General features: G+C 37.4%; 1 protein-coding gene across 1 annotated transcript; it reads right to left on the minus strand.

Moving 5' to 3' along the window:
• Positions 1 to 51: 51 nt before the first annotated feature.
• On the minus strand, positions 52 to 18,506 carry LOC138326696 (protein Red-like). The gene is made up of 18 exons (XM_069272699.1): positions 18,395 to 18,506; positions 14,697 to 14,766; positions 13,813 to 13,935; positions 13,369 to 13,434; positions 13,171 to 13,240; positions 11,474 to 11,571; positions 11,136 to 11,250; positions 10,310 to 10,494; positions 9,173 to 9,222; positions 8,633 to 8,796; positions 8,056 to 8,167; positions 7,458 to 7,512; positions 6,613 to 6,958; positions 5,163 to 5,228; positions 3,614 to 3,645; positions 1,414 to 1,497; positions 1,143 to 1,298; positions 52 to 505 (listed from the first exon to the last, which is right to left on the minus strand). Exons 1-18 carry the CDS (start codon positions 18,402 to 18,404, stop codon positions 331 to 333), a joined length of 1,977 nt encoding a protein of 658 aa, XP_069128800.1. The 5' UTR covers positions 18,405 to 18,506; the 3' UTR covers positions 52 to 330.
• Positions 18,507 to 19,085: the final 579 nt, after the last annotated feature.

Consider the following 19,085-nt stretch of genomic DNA (forward strand, 5'->3'; position numbering starts at 1 on the left):
ATTTACCTCTATTTCCCCTTTGGGCCAGGTGAGCCAAAAAACTGACACAGATTTGCAGAATTAATTTTTATTTATCATGATGTCACCATTTTATAATGCATATAGTGTATATTCAGAATTGATATAAAAATTTTGCAAAATTCACATCCTTAAAATCTAAATCATGATGAAGGAAGATTTCCTTGTCTAAAGATCAATGTTTCTATTTCGTTATCATGAATAAAATCACAAAATTTGTCCTGTATAGTGACCTTCACAGTTCATTATTTACAAGTCCAATGTATTGTTACAAGATTCCATTTTTTTCTCCTTGTGCAATAATAGTCTTTTTCAGTGCTTTTTCTTCTTGTGTTCTACATCATGCCCTGCTTCCCCGGTCTTCCGTTTCTGTAAAATATTCTGGATTTTCTGCCACTGTCTATCTAACTCGGCTTTCTCATCCTTGGGTCCAGCACGCCTCGTTTTCCGACCATCTGCCATTTTGACTCCATATTGGAAAGCTGCCCTAAAAGTGCAAATAGAAATAGATTGAAAATAGTAGCCTATAAAGATGATTGAAAATATAATATATCCTACCTAATCTTTAAAATAAGTTTGCTTTTATTTAGGTTGAAAATTACTCTTTTATGGAAACTATCCAAACTTAAATGTTCTGAAATCCTACCTACTGTTATCAGTATGGTCTACTTTAATAGAACGAATTGTTTAACTCATTCACCCCTGTAGACACATTTAGACTCTTCTAAATCAAAGAATAGATCAGTCCATTATGAAATGTCAGGGGTGAATGCGTTAAAAAGACCGATCATGAATTAAAATTATTTGAGGTTTTTATTTGATAACTTATTCACAGCTTCGGGTTAAAAAGTGTGGGGAAAGAACAGCAAAAGGGAAAATCTTCAATAATCTTAATTCAAAATTGCTTGGGTAGGGAGCACAGTGCAGCCCTGTAAAATCAAGTGTATTTGAATAAGTAGTGAAAATTTTGTACCAGACCAACAAATTACTCTGAATTAAACAGGGTCTTCGCATTATTCAAGTATAAATACTTAGTATGAAATAGCTACTTTCTGAAAATGAAAGGCTATTTTATCTCTTGTTATCCTCTGAAAAATGAAAACTATAAATTAGTGTAAACCTACTTTGGAAGAGCCTCTTTATTGGCCATATAATCACTATACTCCTCCTGTGTATCAAAGTCCCATCGACCAATCGGGCCTTTCTTGTTGCCCTGGTCCATCTTACTGTAGTCAACCTCATCATCAGAGTCACCAAACGCATCGGCAGCTTCCTCCATCCTGGAACATATTACAACCAGACTTCTTATTATTTCTACAATTTGTACTTTAATCAGATTCCCCCCTCTTGCTGAAAATTATCATTAGGAAAATATTGAATATGTAACACACATACCCGGGATAACACTCGGCATAGCTGTCCACTCCAACCTTGGCTTTTAGCTTCTTCATCCACGATTCAGCTTTCTTAGCCTCAGCTCTGTGAATATACAAAGAGGCAAATCAGAGACAGAAAACAAAGTATTCTCATTATTGCTTAACACATTTAAGATACTTGATCAAACAGATATCAACATGAGGCCCAGAGGGCCTGTATCGCTCACCTGGTTTGTAATGCCAAGTAATGTTCTGAATACAAGTTCATTGTTTCTTTTCTGAAGGAATTTGAATATTTACCTCTAATTCCCCTATTATGCCCCACTCTTTCTGCTCCAGGGGGTCAAAGCCAAAATTCATACAAATTCTGTTAACCCCAAGGATGTTTCTGACCAAACTTGGTTACAATCAATGCAGAACTCTAGGACAGGTAGCGATTTATAGGATTTACCTCTATTTCCCCTATTGGGCCTGCCCCTCCTACCCTGGGGGGTCAGAGCCAAAATTTATACAAGTTCTGTTCCCCTTCCCCCAAGGATGTTTCTGGCCAAATTTGGTTACAATCCATCCAGAACTCTAGGATAAGTAGCGATTTATAGGATTTACTTCTATTTCCCCTATTGGGCATCGCCGCTCCTGCCCCCGGGGGGACAGGGTCACCATTTAAGCAAAATCTGATCCCCTTCCCCTAAGGGAGTTTTTGGCCAAATTTGGTTGCAATCCATGCAGAACTCTAGGACAAGTAGCGATTTATAGGATTTACCTCTATTACCCCTATTGGGCTCTGCCCCTCCTGCCCCAGGGGGGTCAGGGTCACCATTTATGCAAAATCTGATCTCCTTCCCTCAAGGATGTTTCTGGCCAAATTTGGTTGCAATCCATGCAAAACTCTAGGACAAGTAGCGATTTATAGGATTTACCTCTATTACCCCTATTGGGCCCCGCCCCTCCTGCCCCAGGGGGGTCAGGGTCACCATTTATGCAAAATCTGATCCCCTTCCCCTAAGGATGTTTCTGGCCAAATTTGGTTGCAATCCATGCAAAACTCTAGGACAAGTAGCGATTTTTAGGATTTACCTCTATTACCCCTATTGGACCCCGCCCCTCCTGCCCAAGGGGGGTCAGGGTTACTATTTATGCAAAATCTGATCCCCTTCCCCTAAGGAAGTTTCTGGCCAAATTTGTTTGCAATCCATGCAGAACTCTAGGACAAGTAGCGATTTATAGGATTTACCTCTATTACCCCTATTGGGCCCCGCCACTCCTGCCCCAGGGGGGTCAGGGTCACCATTTATGCAAAATCTGATCCCCTTCCCCTAAGGAAGTTTCTGGCCAAATTTGGTTGCAATCCATGCAGAACTCTAGGACAAGTAGCGATTTATAGGATTTACCTCTATTACCCCTATTGGGCCCCGCCCCTCCTGCCCCAGGGGGGTCAGGGTCACCATTAATGCAAAATCTGATCCCCCTCCCCTAAGGAAGTTTCTGGCCAAATTTGGTTGCAATCCATGCAGAACTCTAGGACAAGTTGTGATTTATAGGATTTACCTCTATTACCCCTATTGGGCCCCGCCCCTCCTGCCACAGGGGGGTCAGGGTCACCATTTATGCAAAATCTGATTCCCTTCCCCTAAGGAAGTTTCTGGCAAAATTTGGTTGCAATCCATGCAGAACTTTAAGACAAGTAGCGATTTAAAGGAAATGTTGACGGACGGAGGACGGACGGATGGACAACGGACGACAGACAACGGACGCCGCACCACGGCAAAAGCTCACTGGCACTTCGGGCCAGGTGAGCTAAAAATGAGCAAGACATGAAAAGATGATTGAACCAATGGTATCATTGAATTATAATTATGAGCAAATTTGATTTTAAATAAAACAAAATAAAATTCTGTAGATTTCTTTTAATAAAACTTGATTAAAAATGATTTGGAAGCATTTTACAACTAGATCCCATGTAAACATTTAATTTTTGTGCAAACATTAGAATTGAATGCAATTTTTCTTTTTCTTCTTCTCCTTCTTTAGGTTGTCACCATCCGTCAATAGTGACTATTAAAGGTGTTATTTCTATGGTCATATGATTACTAATTGTTCACATCCCTATTGCACATAAGACTACTAGATCTATTTACTGGGTTTTTTTCTCAACAGAATGATATTTTTCTGAACTATTATACTGATCACAGCCAAAACTCATATTCAGCAATACTTACGATGCCTTTTCCTCTTCTATCTCTGCATAACTCTGCGAAAAATATCATAATGGTCTTAAATACAGTCTCTTTTATTTTTAGAAAATGTTCAAATCAATTAATGAAGATGTCTTGAATCAATTGACTATCACAGGCCTTGTGCAATAATACAACTAAGGGCTGTCCCAGCAAAACATATATGGCACCCAGGGAAGGCACTTTAAAAAATAGTATGTGCCATGGTGGGTTCAAAATAAAATCACTTCTGTGCCAGGGTGGCGTTTCAATAAAATCCCTTCTGTGGGTGGGTCTATCTGAAGCATTTGTAACCTTTTGAAATAAAATGCAAATTTTATGTTTTATAATGTTGCTCAGTCATCCTGACTACAAAAATACAAAAATAAATATTGAAAAAAATGTTAATTTCTGACAATATTTAATGTGTTGTTCATCTTCAATACAAAACAATTATTATATTTTCTTAGTATTTTGATATAATAATGATAGACTATTTATCTAAAACATATTATATTCATTCAAACTTGACAATGGTACAAGGAAACAATAGATTAGTTTTGGCAAAATAACAGATCTTTATTTAAATTCACTGGTATTAAGTCGAGGAAAAAGTTGCAATTCACAAGCTTAAGTGTGAATGTTCAGATGTCTACTTTTGCATTATGCTTGCGAAACACTTCAGTATGTTTAGAAGATTTTACGCTGGTTCTACAAGGATTGTACCCTTATACAAATTTAGTAGTAGATGCAGCATAACAAACAAAAGTTCACTGCACCATATACAGTGCAATTTTGTCCTAGGACTCTTTGGTGATGCTAGAAATCAAAATGTGTAAATCCAAATACTACAAATCGGAGTGAAATAAAAAATTTAATCGCTTCTATGCCATGGTCTTGTTCACAAAAAAATAGATATGTGTGTGGGTCAACAAAATTGAAAATCACTTCTATCGGTGGGTCTCCCAATTTCAAAGTGCCTTCCCCCCCTACCATATATGTTTTACTGGAACAGCCCTAAATGTATATAATGAAATCGATATAAAATGTTTCTGATGCATTTAAATGTATGTAAGTACTTCAAGTGAGCATATCCCCACAGCCCGCAAGCATTAAGTATTATGTAGGTCAGTCCAGTAAAAATTTGAGGGCTCACAATGGGGTATTTTTTCATGAAAAAACACAAAACATTAATCATCAATTTTTTATGATGGCGCTAAACTTTCTCAATTTATATTTTGATTTCCTATTGCCGTCCAAACAATGTCATACAAATCAAATTTCCACAAATAACTAGGTAATTCTTGACCCTTATAATGTATATTGAGAGAAAGTGCATTAAAACCTGGTATGATAGCACCTAGGGGCAGACTGTCTCTAATACTGTTTATAACTAATAACAAATTCACCTCTAAAAACACAATTGAGTTCTTCCATTTCAAATGCTGAAATAACTCATTATGAATTTTCAGTGGTGAATGAGCTAAACACTTAATCCATAACTTTTCAATGATACAGGTACCCAACCCCCACTCCAGCTTTTTCTCTCCCTCACCTTAAACCTATCGTTGATACTTTTAACCATCTCTGTGGCTGACTGTGGAATAACCTTCTCTTCATCCTAGAACAAATTATATACATGTACTAAATAATAAAACCAAAATAATTTTGTATCACAAAGCTTTTAGATTTGAAATACAGTCAAACCTCGATGATTCGAACTTCGATGAATGATTTCTCGCTGTATCGAACTTTTTGTCTGGTCCCGAATTTCTTCACTATATAACATTACTAACTAACCCATGTATGAATCGAAGTTTTATGAATCGAAGTTCTCGATGTATCGAACTTTTTTCATGGACCATTTGTTATAGAATCATAGGTAACTGATGATTCGAATAAAAATTTACCTGTACAGATCAGGTGTTCGCCGATACCCCGCGGCATGCTGTCACACCTAGCTGTCTCGCGACGGCCCTTCGCCGGACAATAGGGATTATGACAGCTTGTGTTGCTAGCTTGATATCATCAAGATAATTAATATCACTAATCAGGCCGATACCCGGTGCTTTGTTTTTACAAGCTGCGTTATTAAATCATTAGTACGGCAAAGATACAGTTAGTCGTTTTTGATGTTCGCCGCCGCCATTGGTAGCGGTTTGTAGAATTTACGGAACGGTAAATAGCGAGCCACATTATTAGTAACTCATACTCAAAACTGTTACATTGCACAACTTTGGCATAAATACTGGAGCAAATCGATCATTCTAAATCGAAGTATTTTGTAGGTGTTGTAGCTCTTTCGGTTCCTCCTTTTTAGTTTCGTTTTTACAACATGTTTTCGTTTTTATATTCATTCCGTAATATTAACCATCGCTTAAATATATAGTCACCAAACGAACACTTGTACATGGGTTAGGCCTAGTACATGTAAGTCTTGTTTATAATATACGTATGTATTGCTGATGATAGCAATTAGTTTCTCCTATATCAAACCAAGAATATCGATCTTTTAGAATCTACAATCTACGTTTGGTAGATTCTAAAATTTCTTACGATAGCAATACATGTGATTAATTGCATACTTCGTTTTTATTTTGTTTTGCTTGTGGTACAATGATTATAAAGTTTACGGAACGGAGACGACATGTACACAACTACCACAGTTGGTCATGGTAAAAAAAATCAGTCTAATTTCAACCACGAATAATTCGAAGTCTCGATGATTCGAAGTTTTTCTGACGGTCCCTTCAACTTCGATACATCGAGGTTTGACTGTATTATATTTTTGGAGCTACAAGGTGGAATCTTTTACACGTACCATTTCTTCACACATTGACTCCTGTCTCACAATGTCCATAAACATCTCCTTTTGTATTTCATAAATGAAATCTTTAACTTGCCTTCGTAAAAACATCTTGACAGTTTTAAAAGTTTGTAATATAAAGGTACTCGAAACATACTTCCAAAACTGAATTTAGGAAAAATGGTATTATAAGCAGTACCTCCTCTGACGGCTTCTCAAAGTATGATTTTTTCTTTCTCTCCTCTCTTTCTCCTCTGTGTGAATCTCGTTCACGATGGGACTCTCTCTCCCGATCCCGTCCTCGGTCACGGTCTCGATCTCTATCTCCTCTGTCTCTATCCCGTCTATCTCTGTCACGATCTCTGCCTCCGTCCCTCCCCTGGTCACGGTCACGATCACGATTTCTCTCCCTGTCTCGATCACGATCACGATATTCACGGTCTCTCCTGCTGTCACGTTCGTCATCCCGGCCTCGATCTCGCCGGTCTTTCCTGTCCTTCGACTTTGAAACATTTGGCACATAATCTCCAGCATCAGCATATATACTGTTAAATAAACACAACATTCAGCAATAACTGGCAAACAATTTGCAAAGTTCCTTAGAAATGACTTATAGGCTATTTTCTATAAACACATAAATAATAGTTAAAGCTCTGTTCCTCTAAAGCGAGTTGTGTAGCATTCTTAATATTGATAATAATGTTTGAATGTAATGCTTTCACTATACTATTATGATTTTCAATTCATAGACAATAATTTCAATACCCTGTACTTTTTGAGGAAAAATACAACTGTACATTTGTACAATTCAGAAAAATGTTTACACAGAATTGGAAAAATACAGAAGAATTTCTCTTGAGTTCAAAAGTAAAGTTGTTACCACATAAAGCAATCCGAAAATCTTTAATGATAAACCTTTCTGAAGTTGATTTCTATGCTCCATCATCTTAAATGTTACATCAAAGAAATCAAATAAAAAGACCATGCTTAAGACAATCGATACCTGACTCATACAAGATAGACAATAGCAATTTAAATACTCACTTATCGTCAGCTCCTGGTAACTTCTCCTTCGGTTTTTCTTCATCTTTCAATTTTCCTGAAGATCAATTTTTCATTGTGAACATTTCATAATGCAAAACTTACAAATTAAACACCAAAAATTAGCCTTCACATAAGTTAATACAATCAATATCTGTAAGATGTTATAGGAAAAGTTTTCATCCATTGTAATATATGTACAATAAATAGACTACTATCAAACAATTTATATTTGCAGTGACTTCACTTTATGTTTTCTCACAGCCATTTAATTTTGCGCTTTACAGTTTAATTAAAAGCTATATTATTCTTTTAGCAGAAATAATTTTGCTGTTTAATTTTTGCAAATTGAAACCACGCGCGAAATACATGTATACAGAATTTAATTGCATGTGAAAATCAGTTGGGTTACACTATCTCATTCATACATTTCTGACTATAACAACAATATTTTCGTTCTTTAAAGTCCAGTGATAATTGGATTTTTCTGTCAATTTTTTTGACAATGTATCATTTCATTTATATTTTTGGCAACTTTTTGTTGTGCTAATTCCATAGGACTTTTCTCAGAGGAATGTCTAAACTTGATACCATGACTAACCTTTTTCTTTCTTTTTGAGTTTCTTGCTTTCTCTGCGACCTTGTCGAAGGTAGGACAGAATCTGTGTTAGCTTGTTGATGACAATATCGTTTGTAGTCAGGGTAGTTGTAGCCTAGAACATAAAGAAACTATGGTGATGCTAATTTTGTATACAGTTCAAAGTAAAAAAACAAAAACAAAAATCCATCATCAGACAATTTAAAGTAAGTTTTATTTCTGTGCCATTAATTTCTTTTACATCTTTAAGGATTTGTATTAGAGGTACCCATACATGTACTCAAACAGGCGTCAAAACCAGTGGAAACCTATTTCTCTAATTCGCAACTACGGAAATTTGGAATGATTTGCTCTGGCTTTACAATTAGGAAAATTAAAGGCGTTTTTCAGGTCTTAACCAATTAATTTGGTTATAATGTTGATTTCTGTTGCAAAAGTATTTTGAAAATTCTGAATGCCTGAACACTTTAAAAGTTGCTTTCCACAGCAAGTATTGTAAATGTACATGTACCATGTAGTATTTTAGCATGCCCCAAAACAATAAAGTAGTCCAATATTAAAATCTCAAAGATAAACATACTTCTAAACTTGGGCAGTCAGCTTTGCTCCTAATTGTTGTCGTCGGAACATCCAAATCAGCATATTCATCTTCAAGATCCACAACATATGCCATGCGCCTTGGCAAGAATAACTCATTCCTTTCTGGTAGTTTATTCTTAAACAATATTCGGTAAATGTTTCTTCCTGCAACATATGAATGACTGTATCACTTTAAACCTGCTTTGACATGAAGAAAGATAATTTTCGCATGAAATATGTTTATTTTTCAAAATGTTTGGTTTTCTAGTTTAACTATTAACAGCCAGGTCCATCTCAGGATGTGCTAGGTTTTTTGGTGGAGAAAACCTGGTGTACCCACAGAAAAATCAACACAGTGGTCAGTACCTGAAAACTGTACCCCACATAAGATTCAAACTCGCGACCCAGAGGCAGTGAATATGTGGAAATACACTCGTACATATTAACCACACAGTCTCAATCTTTTTTTCTGACAGTGATCCTGATCAGTCAACTGGACCTTTCGTTAGGGTGAAGGCCATAACCAACCAACCATACATACCCATTTTTGTCTTGAATTGTATGAAAGTTTCTGGGTCTTCCTTTTCCTCTCTAGAATGAAGACATCAATATCATTTTAACATATACTTTTATGCTAATTTGATTGTCAAGTTCTACTATGTTAAAAAGTTATTTAAATCAATATCTTTTATAAGTTTACATATTTTCAGTCCATTAATAAAGCCATTCTTGTGATAAAATAACGATGATCATACATGTTTTGTTAAATAAAGACACAATGTACTATTTTTGAGGAAAGTATTTCTAAAACACTGCCTTGTAAACATGTGGTAGTTGCAGAATAAACAACTAGTAGTACAGTATTCTTCCAGCAGAAACTCTTTAGAAACATGCTAATGTTAAAAACATGTAACACATTTCTATAATAAATCAAAGGACACGTCATTTAACAAGAGCTGTTGAAGAACAGCAAAGCTCGCCTATTCAGAAGAAGTTGATGTTTAAGTATTTACTATTTGAACATGGAAATATGACAAATGAACAGACTCAAAAACACCCTAAAGGGCCCCAAATTGGTTGTATTATCACGTTCAGCATCCATACACATTAGGAAAATAAAATCATAAACATTTATGATGACTTAAGCTTAAACAATTGACGAAACAGAAACTTGCTCAAAAACCAACATGGAAATATGACAAATTAACAGACTCAAAAACACCCTTAAGGGCCCCAAATTGGTTGTATTATCACGTTCAGCATCCATACACATTAGGAAAATAAAATCATAAACATTTATGATGACTTATGCTTAAACAATTGACAAAATAGAAACTTGCTCAAAAACCAACATGGAAATATGACAAATTAACAGACTCAAAAACACCCTAAAAGGCCCCAAATTGGTTGTATTATCACATTCAGCATCCATACACATTAGGAAAATAAAATCATAAACATTTATGATGACTTAAGCTTAAACATTTGACGAAACAGAAACTTGCTCAAAAACTTTAACGTAAAATGGGACGCCGACGCCGACGCCGGGGTGACAACATTAGTTCCCCCTATTCTTCGAATAGGCGAGCTAAAAAGTCATCAACTTCATTTACAATATTATATCAGAAGTATTCACAAAATATAATGAAGTCTCATCACTGCCACGGAGATGACCTACTTTTTGGGTGCTGGAGGTACTAGTGCAGCTGGTGCTGGTGTAGTGGTTTGCCCTTGGGCTGGGGCCTGGCCTGGAGCTTGACCTTGGGGTTTGTCTGGGGCTTGTGAGCCAGTAGAAGGCTGAGATACAATCATTTCCATTACCTCTTCATCCTCACGTTCCTTACTGTGGATTTCGGCCCTTACCTATTCAAATTAATCATGTGGTATTCTGGTAATACAATTACTCATTTGAATCTGTTTTATGATCAGCCTTCACAAAATAAATCAATCAAATTGAATAGATACAATCACATTTTAGCACAAAGTTTCTATACATGAAATGCGCTGAAAGATGCACCATCGCTGACAAACAGTATTTTTTTACTCTCAAAAACAGGAGCAGACGATTTAGTATTTTTCTTCGGTTACAAAAATTACTTACTTTATGCCATCACCACCATTGAAAAGTTTGAGTTTCTCATTTCACTTCAAGATAAAATTTAAAATATCAAAAAGAATTAATTGTATCCCTAAAAAAATTCTGTGACACTATTTCCTATATGGAATGCAGTACTGATTGTGCATGCACCAAAAGCAAAATAAATTATTTTAAATTACGTTTTGTGTTAATTAGACATATATATACAAAATAAAATACCAATTATTGCTCAAATGATGGGTATCATTTATGCTCTGTCGGCGGTGGAGCATCTCTAAATATGTTTTATATTGCTACATATGTGTTTATAGTATTTTTCAGAAACACCTGGTTCTAATTTTTAGTTTGGATCATATGTACAGTAGTACTTGCTATTATTTCCAACATGAGAAGTCTACCAAGTTACCTTTTCCAATAAAGCAAAGTCCAATCCTTTCACCAAATGGGTATGTTCCATATCTCCTCCCAGGTATTTGGATTCCTGAATCAACTGTTTCCTCCTCTCCGCATAATTCTCTCCACTAGGGAAATCAAACAACATTTTTATCATTTGTCCAACTATAAACTGCAAGTGAACCTGTTAATCCCAAACTCAATAAGTCTATGAAAGCTTTTACTAGATACCATAAGAACTGCAAATCAATTTTAGGTAAAGAGAAATTCATTTTTAATATCATTTGAGAGAAAATATTATCAACACAGTTTAAAAGAAAAAATAGATGTAGAGAAATTAAAATTCCTTACGCCTTTGCATCTGGTGCCACAGCCCTATAATCAGCTGTGGTACTGATAATTTCCGTTTCTGCATAATCTCGATTAAGTCCATCTCGTCTTTCTCTTGCCTACAAAATAAATCACAATATTGACTAAATTGTGTATGGAAGTCAAGGTCATCAACAAATTATGTTTTTTTTTATGGTAAAAGATATTTAAACTAAATTTAAGAAAATAAACAAGAGGCCCAGAGGACCTGTATCGCTCACCTGGTTTGTAATTTCAAGTCATGTTCTGAATACAGGTTCATTAATTTGTTTCTTTTCTGAAGGAATATGAATATTTACCTCTTATTTCCCTATTTCGCTCCGCCACTCCTGCCCCTGGGGGGTCAGAGCCAAAATTTATACAAGTTCTGTTCCCCTTCCCCCAATGATGTTTGTGGCCAAATTTGGTTACAATCCATGCAGAACTCTAGGACAAGTAGAGATTTATAGGATTTACCACTATTTCCCGTATTGGACCCCACCCCTCCTGCCCCCGGGGGGTCAGAGCCAAAAATTATACAAGTTCTGTTTCCCTTCCCCCAAGGATGTTTGTGGCCAAATTTGGTTAAAATCCATCAAGTACTTTATGACTAGTAGTGATTTAAAGGAATTATCTCTACTTTCCCTATTGGGCCCAGCCCCTCCTGCCCCAGGGGGGTCAGGGTCACCATTTTTGCAAAATCTGATCCCCTTCCCCTAAGGAAGTTTCTGACCAAATTTTGTTAAAATCCATGCAGTACTTTATGACAAGTAGCGATTTAAAGGAAATGTTGACGGACGGACGGACGACAGACGGACAGACGACAGACGCCGCGCCATGACATAAGCTCACCGGCCCTTCAGACCAGGTGAGCTAATAAATTCAAAATGACCATTTGAAACTTTAATCAGACCATAAGGAAAGATAACAGAACTAATCAAACTAGTGCCCGCAAAGGAAAGAGGGACAAAATATATTAACTTTGTTAAAATGTGGTGAAAACATCCGTTTGAATATTAGTAAAAACAAGAGGCCCAGAGGGCCTGTATCGCTCACCTGGTTTGTAATGCCAAGTAATGTTCTGAATTCAGGTTCATTGTTTCTTTTCTGAAGGAATTTTAATATTAACCTCTAAATCCCCTATTGGGCCACACCCCTCCTGCCCTCAGGGGGTCAGAGCCAAAATATATACAAGTTCTGTTCCCCTTCAAAAAAGGATGTTTGTGGCCAAATTTGGCTACAATCCATGCAGAACTCTATGACTAGTAGTGATTTAAAGGATTCACCTCTATTTCCCCTATTGGGCCCCGCCCCTCCTGCCCCCGGGGGGTCAGAGCCAAAATTTATACAAGTTCTGTTCCCCCTCCCTTAAGGATGCTTGTGGCCAAATTTGGTTACAATCCATGCAGAACTCTATGACTAGTAGCGATTTAAAGGAAATGTTGACGGACAGACGGACGGGCGGACGACGGACCCCGCGCCATGACAAAAGCTCACCGGCCCTTTGGGCCAGGTGAGCCTTCGGGCCAGGTGAGCCTTCGGGCCAGGTGAGCCTTTTGGGCCAGGTGAGCTAATAATAACATGTACATGCAGTGAATTAAAAGTGCTAAATGTGCGTTACATAGAAAGAAAGTAAATTTTTGAATATTTACCTCACTGGAATGAGGACGTAATTAGTATCACATGAGTATAAATCTTACCCGATCTCTGTATTTTTCTTCCAACTCTTTCTGTCGCTCTTCTTCCAATCGCTTGAGCTTTGCATAGTAACTATAAGACAGCAAGGATATCAAATATAACTGGTTTATAATATATCAGTCATGAAATCTTAAAACTGAAAAGACATTTTTTTTAATTTCCTGAGTAGACTTTTGTTAACAGTTTATGTTTATATTTACCTTTTCTTTTTACGTCTCTTTGTCGCTGGATCGTCATCATCCTCTTCTGGTCTTGTTGGCAATGGGCTGGAAATAAAAGAAGACATGGATGAATCTCATTTTCTATCAAAACATGGACGGATATTATTTTCATCTGATTAATATATCTGTTTAATTCCTTTAAAATATAAATAAACACCAGAACTTTCTTTAAAAGGATAGTCGGTTTTGAAATTTAAAATTGAATTACATAATTTTTGTGGTTCACAATTTTGCATTCTACTTAATAAGTTATCTTAAAATTAATTAGCATTTTTTCCCTTGTCCTCAGTATGAAATATCATAAGGTATGGTAAAACAAATATTGGGTAAAACAAAAAAGGTCAAATTGTGTAATCCTATTTACACCATACAGTTAAGAGGGACAAATAAGTTACATCATGATCTGTATAAACATGTACTCACATTTTCGGTACTCTTGCACTAGTGCTGCTGCTAGTACTACTACTACTGTGAGGTATAGATGACCCTGAAGGAGCCCTAGGGGTCATGAGCATTTTCCTAAAATCATCATTGGTAAGAGGATGGCTGCAAAAATGAAAGAAACATCATAGTTAGTGATGCCAATCAACAAATGAAATTATTACAAATGTTGTTGCTGTGCTCACTGTATGGATAGCATTTTGCTTATGGAAGACACTAATTGCTTAATTAAATAAAAATAATCATTTTAGCATTTTTGCTCGCCATTTTTTTGTCTGAAGAAAGAAATTAAATTTGTAATTTCATTTTTTATACCTGAGCTATCAAATCCATATGATTCAAGATGGAATTCAAGTTCCTAAACATTTGTCATTCCAAGTGTTACACCGAAAAAATAATGGCCTTGTTAATATGGCCTTGAGGAATAGGGAGGGATATGTGGAAGAGTATGAAAATTTCATGTTCCTTCGTTATTTTCTTAGATTATACATTTAGCAATTAAAAGCATTGCAAATTTTGCCCTATGCACTATTGTATATATCATAAGTTTTTAAAGACAAAAAAGTGACTTTGTTGGGCACTAGGTGTGTTCTGCTAAATACATTTCTTTTTTTGCTAAAGAAAAAGGAACGGTTTTAGCAACTTTTGCTAAGGGGTTATTTGATCTAGAGTTACCAGAGTGTTGGACATAACCTATTAATAGTTTATTGTATATGAAATTGAAAATTTGGATGAAAAAAACAACATGTCTTATCACATCAAATACAGCATGTTTTTAACATACAGCTTATAATTAAAGTCTGTCAAATTCAATGATATTTGTAACATGATCTGTTCATTCAATCATATCTGTGAAATAAAATTACCCTTCATCATCCTCGTCATCAATGCGGAAGTCAGTTGGAGGAAGAGGGTTGGAAAACACTTCGGAATCCCCTAAAAATAAAAGATGTGATGTGAGTACTATAATTATAACTTGAAGAGTTTCCTAAAAACTAACACTAATATTACAGATATTAAAGAGATTAGCACATCATCAGTTTACAGTTAATCAATACCAAACTAATGGTAGTTATATCATTATACAGTAAGTAAGAGATAATAAAACTAGATAACTTCAGATTATCCAGATGTAGACTGTGGTTTAAACTTCATAGATTGTAAGCCCAGGTAGGTGTACAATCGTACATCTACATGCTGCCCTACCACCCCTACCCCATAACGGCATTATAGTAGCATAAAAGGCAATTAAATTTGGGAATATTACAAATCTTTTATCTTCTTCTAAACTGATTTTCCTAATCCTAATGTCTCCCTCGCACTGCACCACTATGCCATGTGATATTCTTGGACTTTCCAACAAAACAAGAGGCCCAGAGGGCCTGTATCGCTCACCTGGTTTGTAATGCCTAGTAATGTTCTGAATACAGGTTCATTGTTTCTTTTCTGAAGGAATTTGAACATTTACCTCTAATTCCCCTATTTGGCCCCACTCTTTATGCTCCAGGGGGTCAAAGCCAAAATTTAAACAAATTCTGTTAACCCCAAGGATGTTTATGGGCCAAATTTGGTTAAAATCCAAGCAGAACTTTATGACTAGTAGCAATTTATAGGATTTACCTCTATTTCCCATATTGGTCCGGTCCTTGCCCCTCCTGCTTCCAGGTGTCAAAGCCAAAATTTATACAAACTCTATTCCCCTTCCCCCATGGATGTTTGTGGTCAAATTTGGTTTCAATCCATGCAGAACTCTAGGACAAGTAGCGATTTATCAGATTTACCTCTATTTCCCATATTGGGTCCCACCCCTCCTGCCCCCGGGGGAGTCAGAGCCAAAATTTATACAAGTTCTGTTCCCCTTCCCCCAAGGATGTTTCTGGCCAAATTTGGTTACAATCCATGCAGAACTCTAGGACAAGTAACAATTTACAGGATTTACCTCTATTTCCCGTATTGGGCCCCGCCCCTCCTGCCACCGGGGGAGTCAGAGCCAAAGTTATACAAGTTCTGTTCCCCTTCGAATTTCCCCAAGGATGTTTCTGGCCAAATTTGGTTACAATCCATGTAGAACTCTAGAACAAGTAGCAATTTATAGGATTGACCACTACGTCCCCTATTGGGCCCCGCCCCTCCTGCCCCCAGGGGTTCAGAACCAAAATTTATACAAGTTCTGTTCCCCCTCCCCCACGGATGTTTGTGGCCAAAATTGGTTACAATCCATGCAGAACTCTAGGACAAGTAGCGATTTATAGGATTTACCTCTATTTCCCCTATTGGGCCCCGCCCCTCCTGCCCCCGGGGGGTCAGAGCCAAAATTTATACAAGTTCTGTTCCCCTTCCCCCAAGGATGTTTGTGGCCAAATTTGGTTACAATCCATGCAGAACTCTATGACAAGTAGCAATTTAAAGGAAATGTTGATGGACAGACGGACGCTGACGGACGACGGACGCTGACGGACGCCGCGCTTTGACATAAGCTCACCGGCCCTCTGGGCCAGGTGAGCTAAACAAGAGGCCCAGAGGGCCTGTATCGCTCACCTGGTTTGTAATGCCAAGTAATGTTCTGAATACAGGTTCATTGTTTCTTTTCTGAAGGAATTTGAATATTTACGTCTAAATTTCCTATTGGGCCCCACCCCTCCTGCCCCCATGGGGTCAGAGCCAAAATTTATACAAGTTCTGTTCCCCATCCCCCAAGGATGTTTGTGGCCAAATTTGGTAACAATCCATGCAGAAAGCTAGGACAAGTAGCGATTTAAAGGATTTACCTCTATTTCCCCTATTGGGCCCCGCCTCTCCTGCCCCGGGAGGGTCAGAGCCGAAATTTATAAAGGTTCTGTTCCCCTTCCCCCAAGGATGTTTTTGGCTAAATTTGGTTACAATCCATGCAGAACTCTAGGACAAGTAGCGATTTATAGGATTTACCTCTATTTCCCATATTGGGCCCCACCCCTCCTGCCCCGGGGGGGGGTCAGAGCCAAAATTTATACAAGTTCTGTTCCCCTTCACCCAAGGATGTTTGTGGCCAAATTTGGTTACAATCCATGTAGAACTTTAGGACAAGTAGCGATTTATAGGATTTACCTCTATTTCCCCTATTGGGCCCCGCCCCTCCTGCCCCTGGGGGGTCAAAGCAAAAATTTATACAAGTTCTGTTCCCCTTCACCCAAGGATGTTTATGGCCAAATTTCACAATCCATGCGGAACTCTATGACTAGTAGCGATTTAAATTAAATGTTGACGGACGGACGACGGACGCCGCGCCATGACATAAGCTCACCGGCCCTTTGGGCCAGGTGAGCTAAAAAAAGATTGCTTCGACGTTTATTGTCCTTATATATAATTAGCTTTTGTCCAAAATGACCAAAGTTTCCAGCATTGGGCAAAATGGTACATGAATATGTAGCGGAATTGAACTGGGTCAATCATCGGTGACCAGGTAGCTCTGCAGTTGAGCATTCAGCTAGTTTTAAGAGGTCCCGGGTTCGAATACCAGTCTTGCCCCTACATTTCCTCCTTTCCTGCTACAAAATTGGCGCCCAACTAAAATACACACTGTGGTCTCATATGTCTTCATGGAGGACAACTTTGAAAAAGAAGTGAGGAGTGTAGTTGGATTGGACTGGGTCAATCATCTGTGACCAGGTAGCTCAACGGTAGAGCATTCGGCTAGTGTTCGGAGGTCCCGGGTTCGAATACCAGACTTGCCCCTAAATTTCCTCCTTTCCTGCTACAAAATTGGCGCCCAACTAAAATACCCACTGTGGTCTCATATGTCTTCATGGAGGACAACTTTGAAAAAGAAGTGAGGAGTGTAGTTGGATTGGACTGGGTCAATCATCTGTGACCAGGTAGCTCAACGGTAGAGCATTCGGCTAGTGTTCGGAGGTCCCGTGTTCGGAGGTCCCGGGTTCGAATACCAGTCTTGCCCCTACATTTCCTCCTTTCCTGCTACAAAATTGGCGCCCAACTAAAATACCCACTGTGGTCTCATATGTCTTCATGGAGGACAACTTTGAAAAAGAAGTGAGGAGTGTAGTTGGATTGGACTGGGTCAATCATCTGTGACCAGGTAGCTCAACGGTAGAGCATTCGGCTAGTGTTTGGAGGTCCTGGGTTCGAATCACGGGTGCCGCTACATTGTCTCCTATACTGTTACAGATATATCCTGATCTACTCCAACAACGTTAGAGGAAGAGCATGGCGTGACACTTAAGCTATTAATCATTACGTCATGTCTAGACCTAACATAAGTTTCTAAATATCGACGTCTAATATTATTGGATTAATGCGGATTTATCGATAAAACTTTCAAATAACGATTCTTTTTTCTTCTTGGGCAAAAACACACGACGTCAATACCATTATTAGGTGGATTAATCACAATAAATGTCAACAAATAAAATCATTTAACGATTTTAGAAAGATATTGCAATGTATCAATGATAAGAAATAAGAAAGAAATCAATGCGATGATTGATTCGGCATAAAAACAAACTTTTGATATTAATCGATTAAAATTCCAGGGTATATCTGATAGCATGCAGAAAATTCAATGTATTACGTTCAGGCATCTTGTGCTGTTGTTGAAGCGATCCAGATCAGAAAAATTTGTGGCTGCTTTTTTTCTCCGGAAGTAATTATACCGGAACACTTTAGTGCGCATGTAATCCTATATAACCAAGGAGTCGGATTGCGGTCATTTCTTTTCCGGAAATGCTAACGACCACCAAAATTTGTGAAACCACCCAAATTTATAGATTCCAAGGCTATACCATAACATTTAGGAACAAAAGGATTAAGACGCACTCTCAAACATTTTAAAATAAATTTCTATTTTCTACTGATATGACTAAGTTTTTTTTTAAAGTTACACTGTACATGTACAAAGAGATTTAAATACTATTTAAATCTCTGATGTACAGTAGGTCTACAAAATGCAGACACGTACAAAATCCCTTCCCTCTTTAATAGCTGTACACCACTGTTTCGCGTGCGTTTAGATTTCACGCCTGACGTTAGTGTGTGAAAGCGCAAACATAGTATCTACTGTAAGTATCTGCTATACTGTAGGCACTAGTCCGCTATCCCTGCCTACATTATTAGACATTTTTATATACAAATAATATATAGGCTATTTATAAATGTATATTGAAAATCTACATGTATATTAGTAAAAAACTAATAATATAGTCACATATTTAGCGGACTAAGTAGACACTTTATGTCACTAACGTTATAAAGTTTCATAAAAT

Source organism: Argopecten irradians, chromosome 7 (assembly GCF_041381155.1).
Source record: "Argopecten irradians isolate NY chromosome 7, Ai_NY, whole genome shotgun sequence".
NCBI classification, from domain to species: Eukaryota; Metazoa; Mollusca; class Bivalvia; order Pectinida; family Pectinidae; genus Argopecten; species Argopecten irradians.

What these genes read in the sequence shown, in the direction of transcription:
- LOC138326696 (XM_069272699.1), bottom strand. An exon ending in CTGACTGCCCAAGTTTAGAA is followed by an intron (nt 8,168 to 8,632) that starts GTATGTTTATCT and finishes TTTATGTTCTAG; the next exon opens with GCTACAACTACCCTGACTAC. An exon ending in TTACCAGGAGCTGACGATAA is followed by an intron (nt 6,959 to 7,457) that starts GTGAGTATTTAA and finishes TTTATTTAACAG; the next exon opens with TATATATGCTGATGCTGGAG.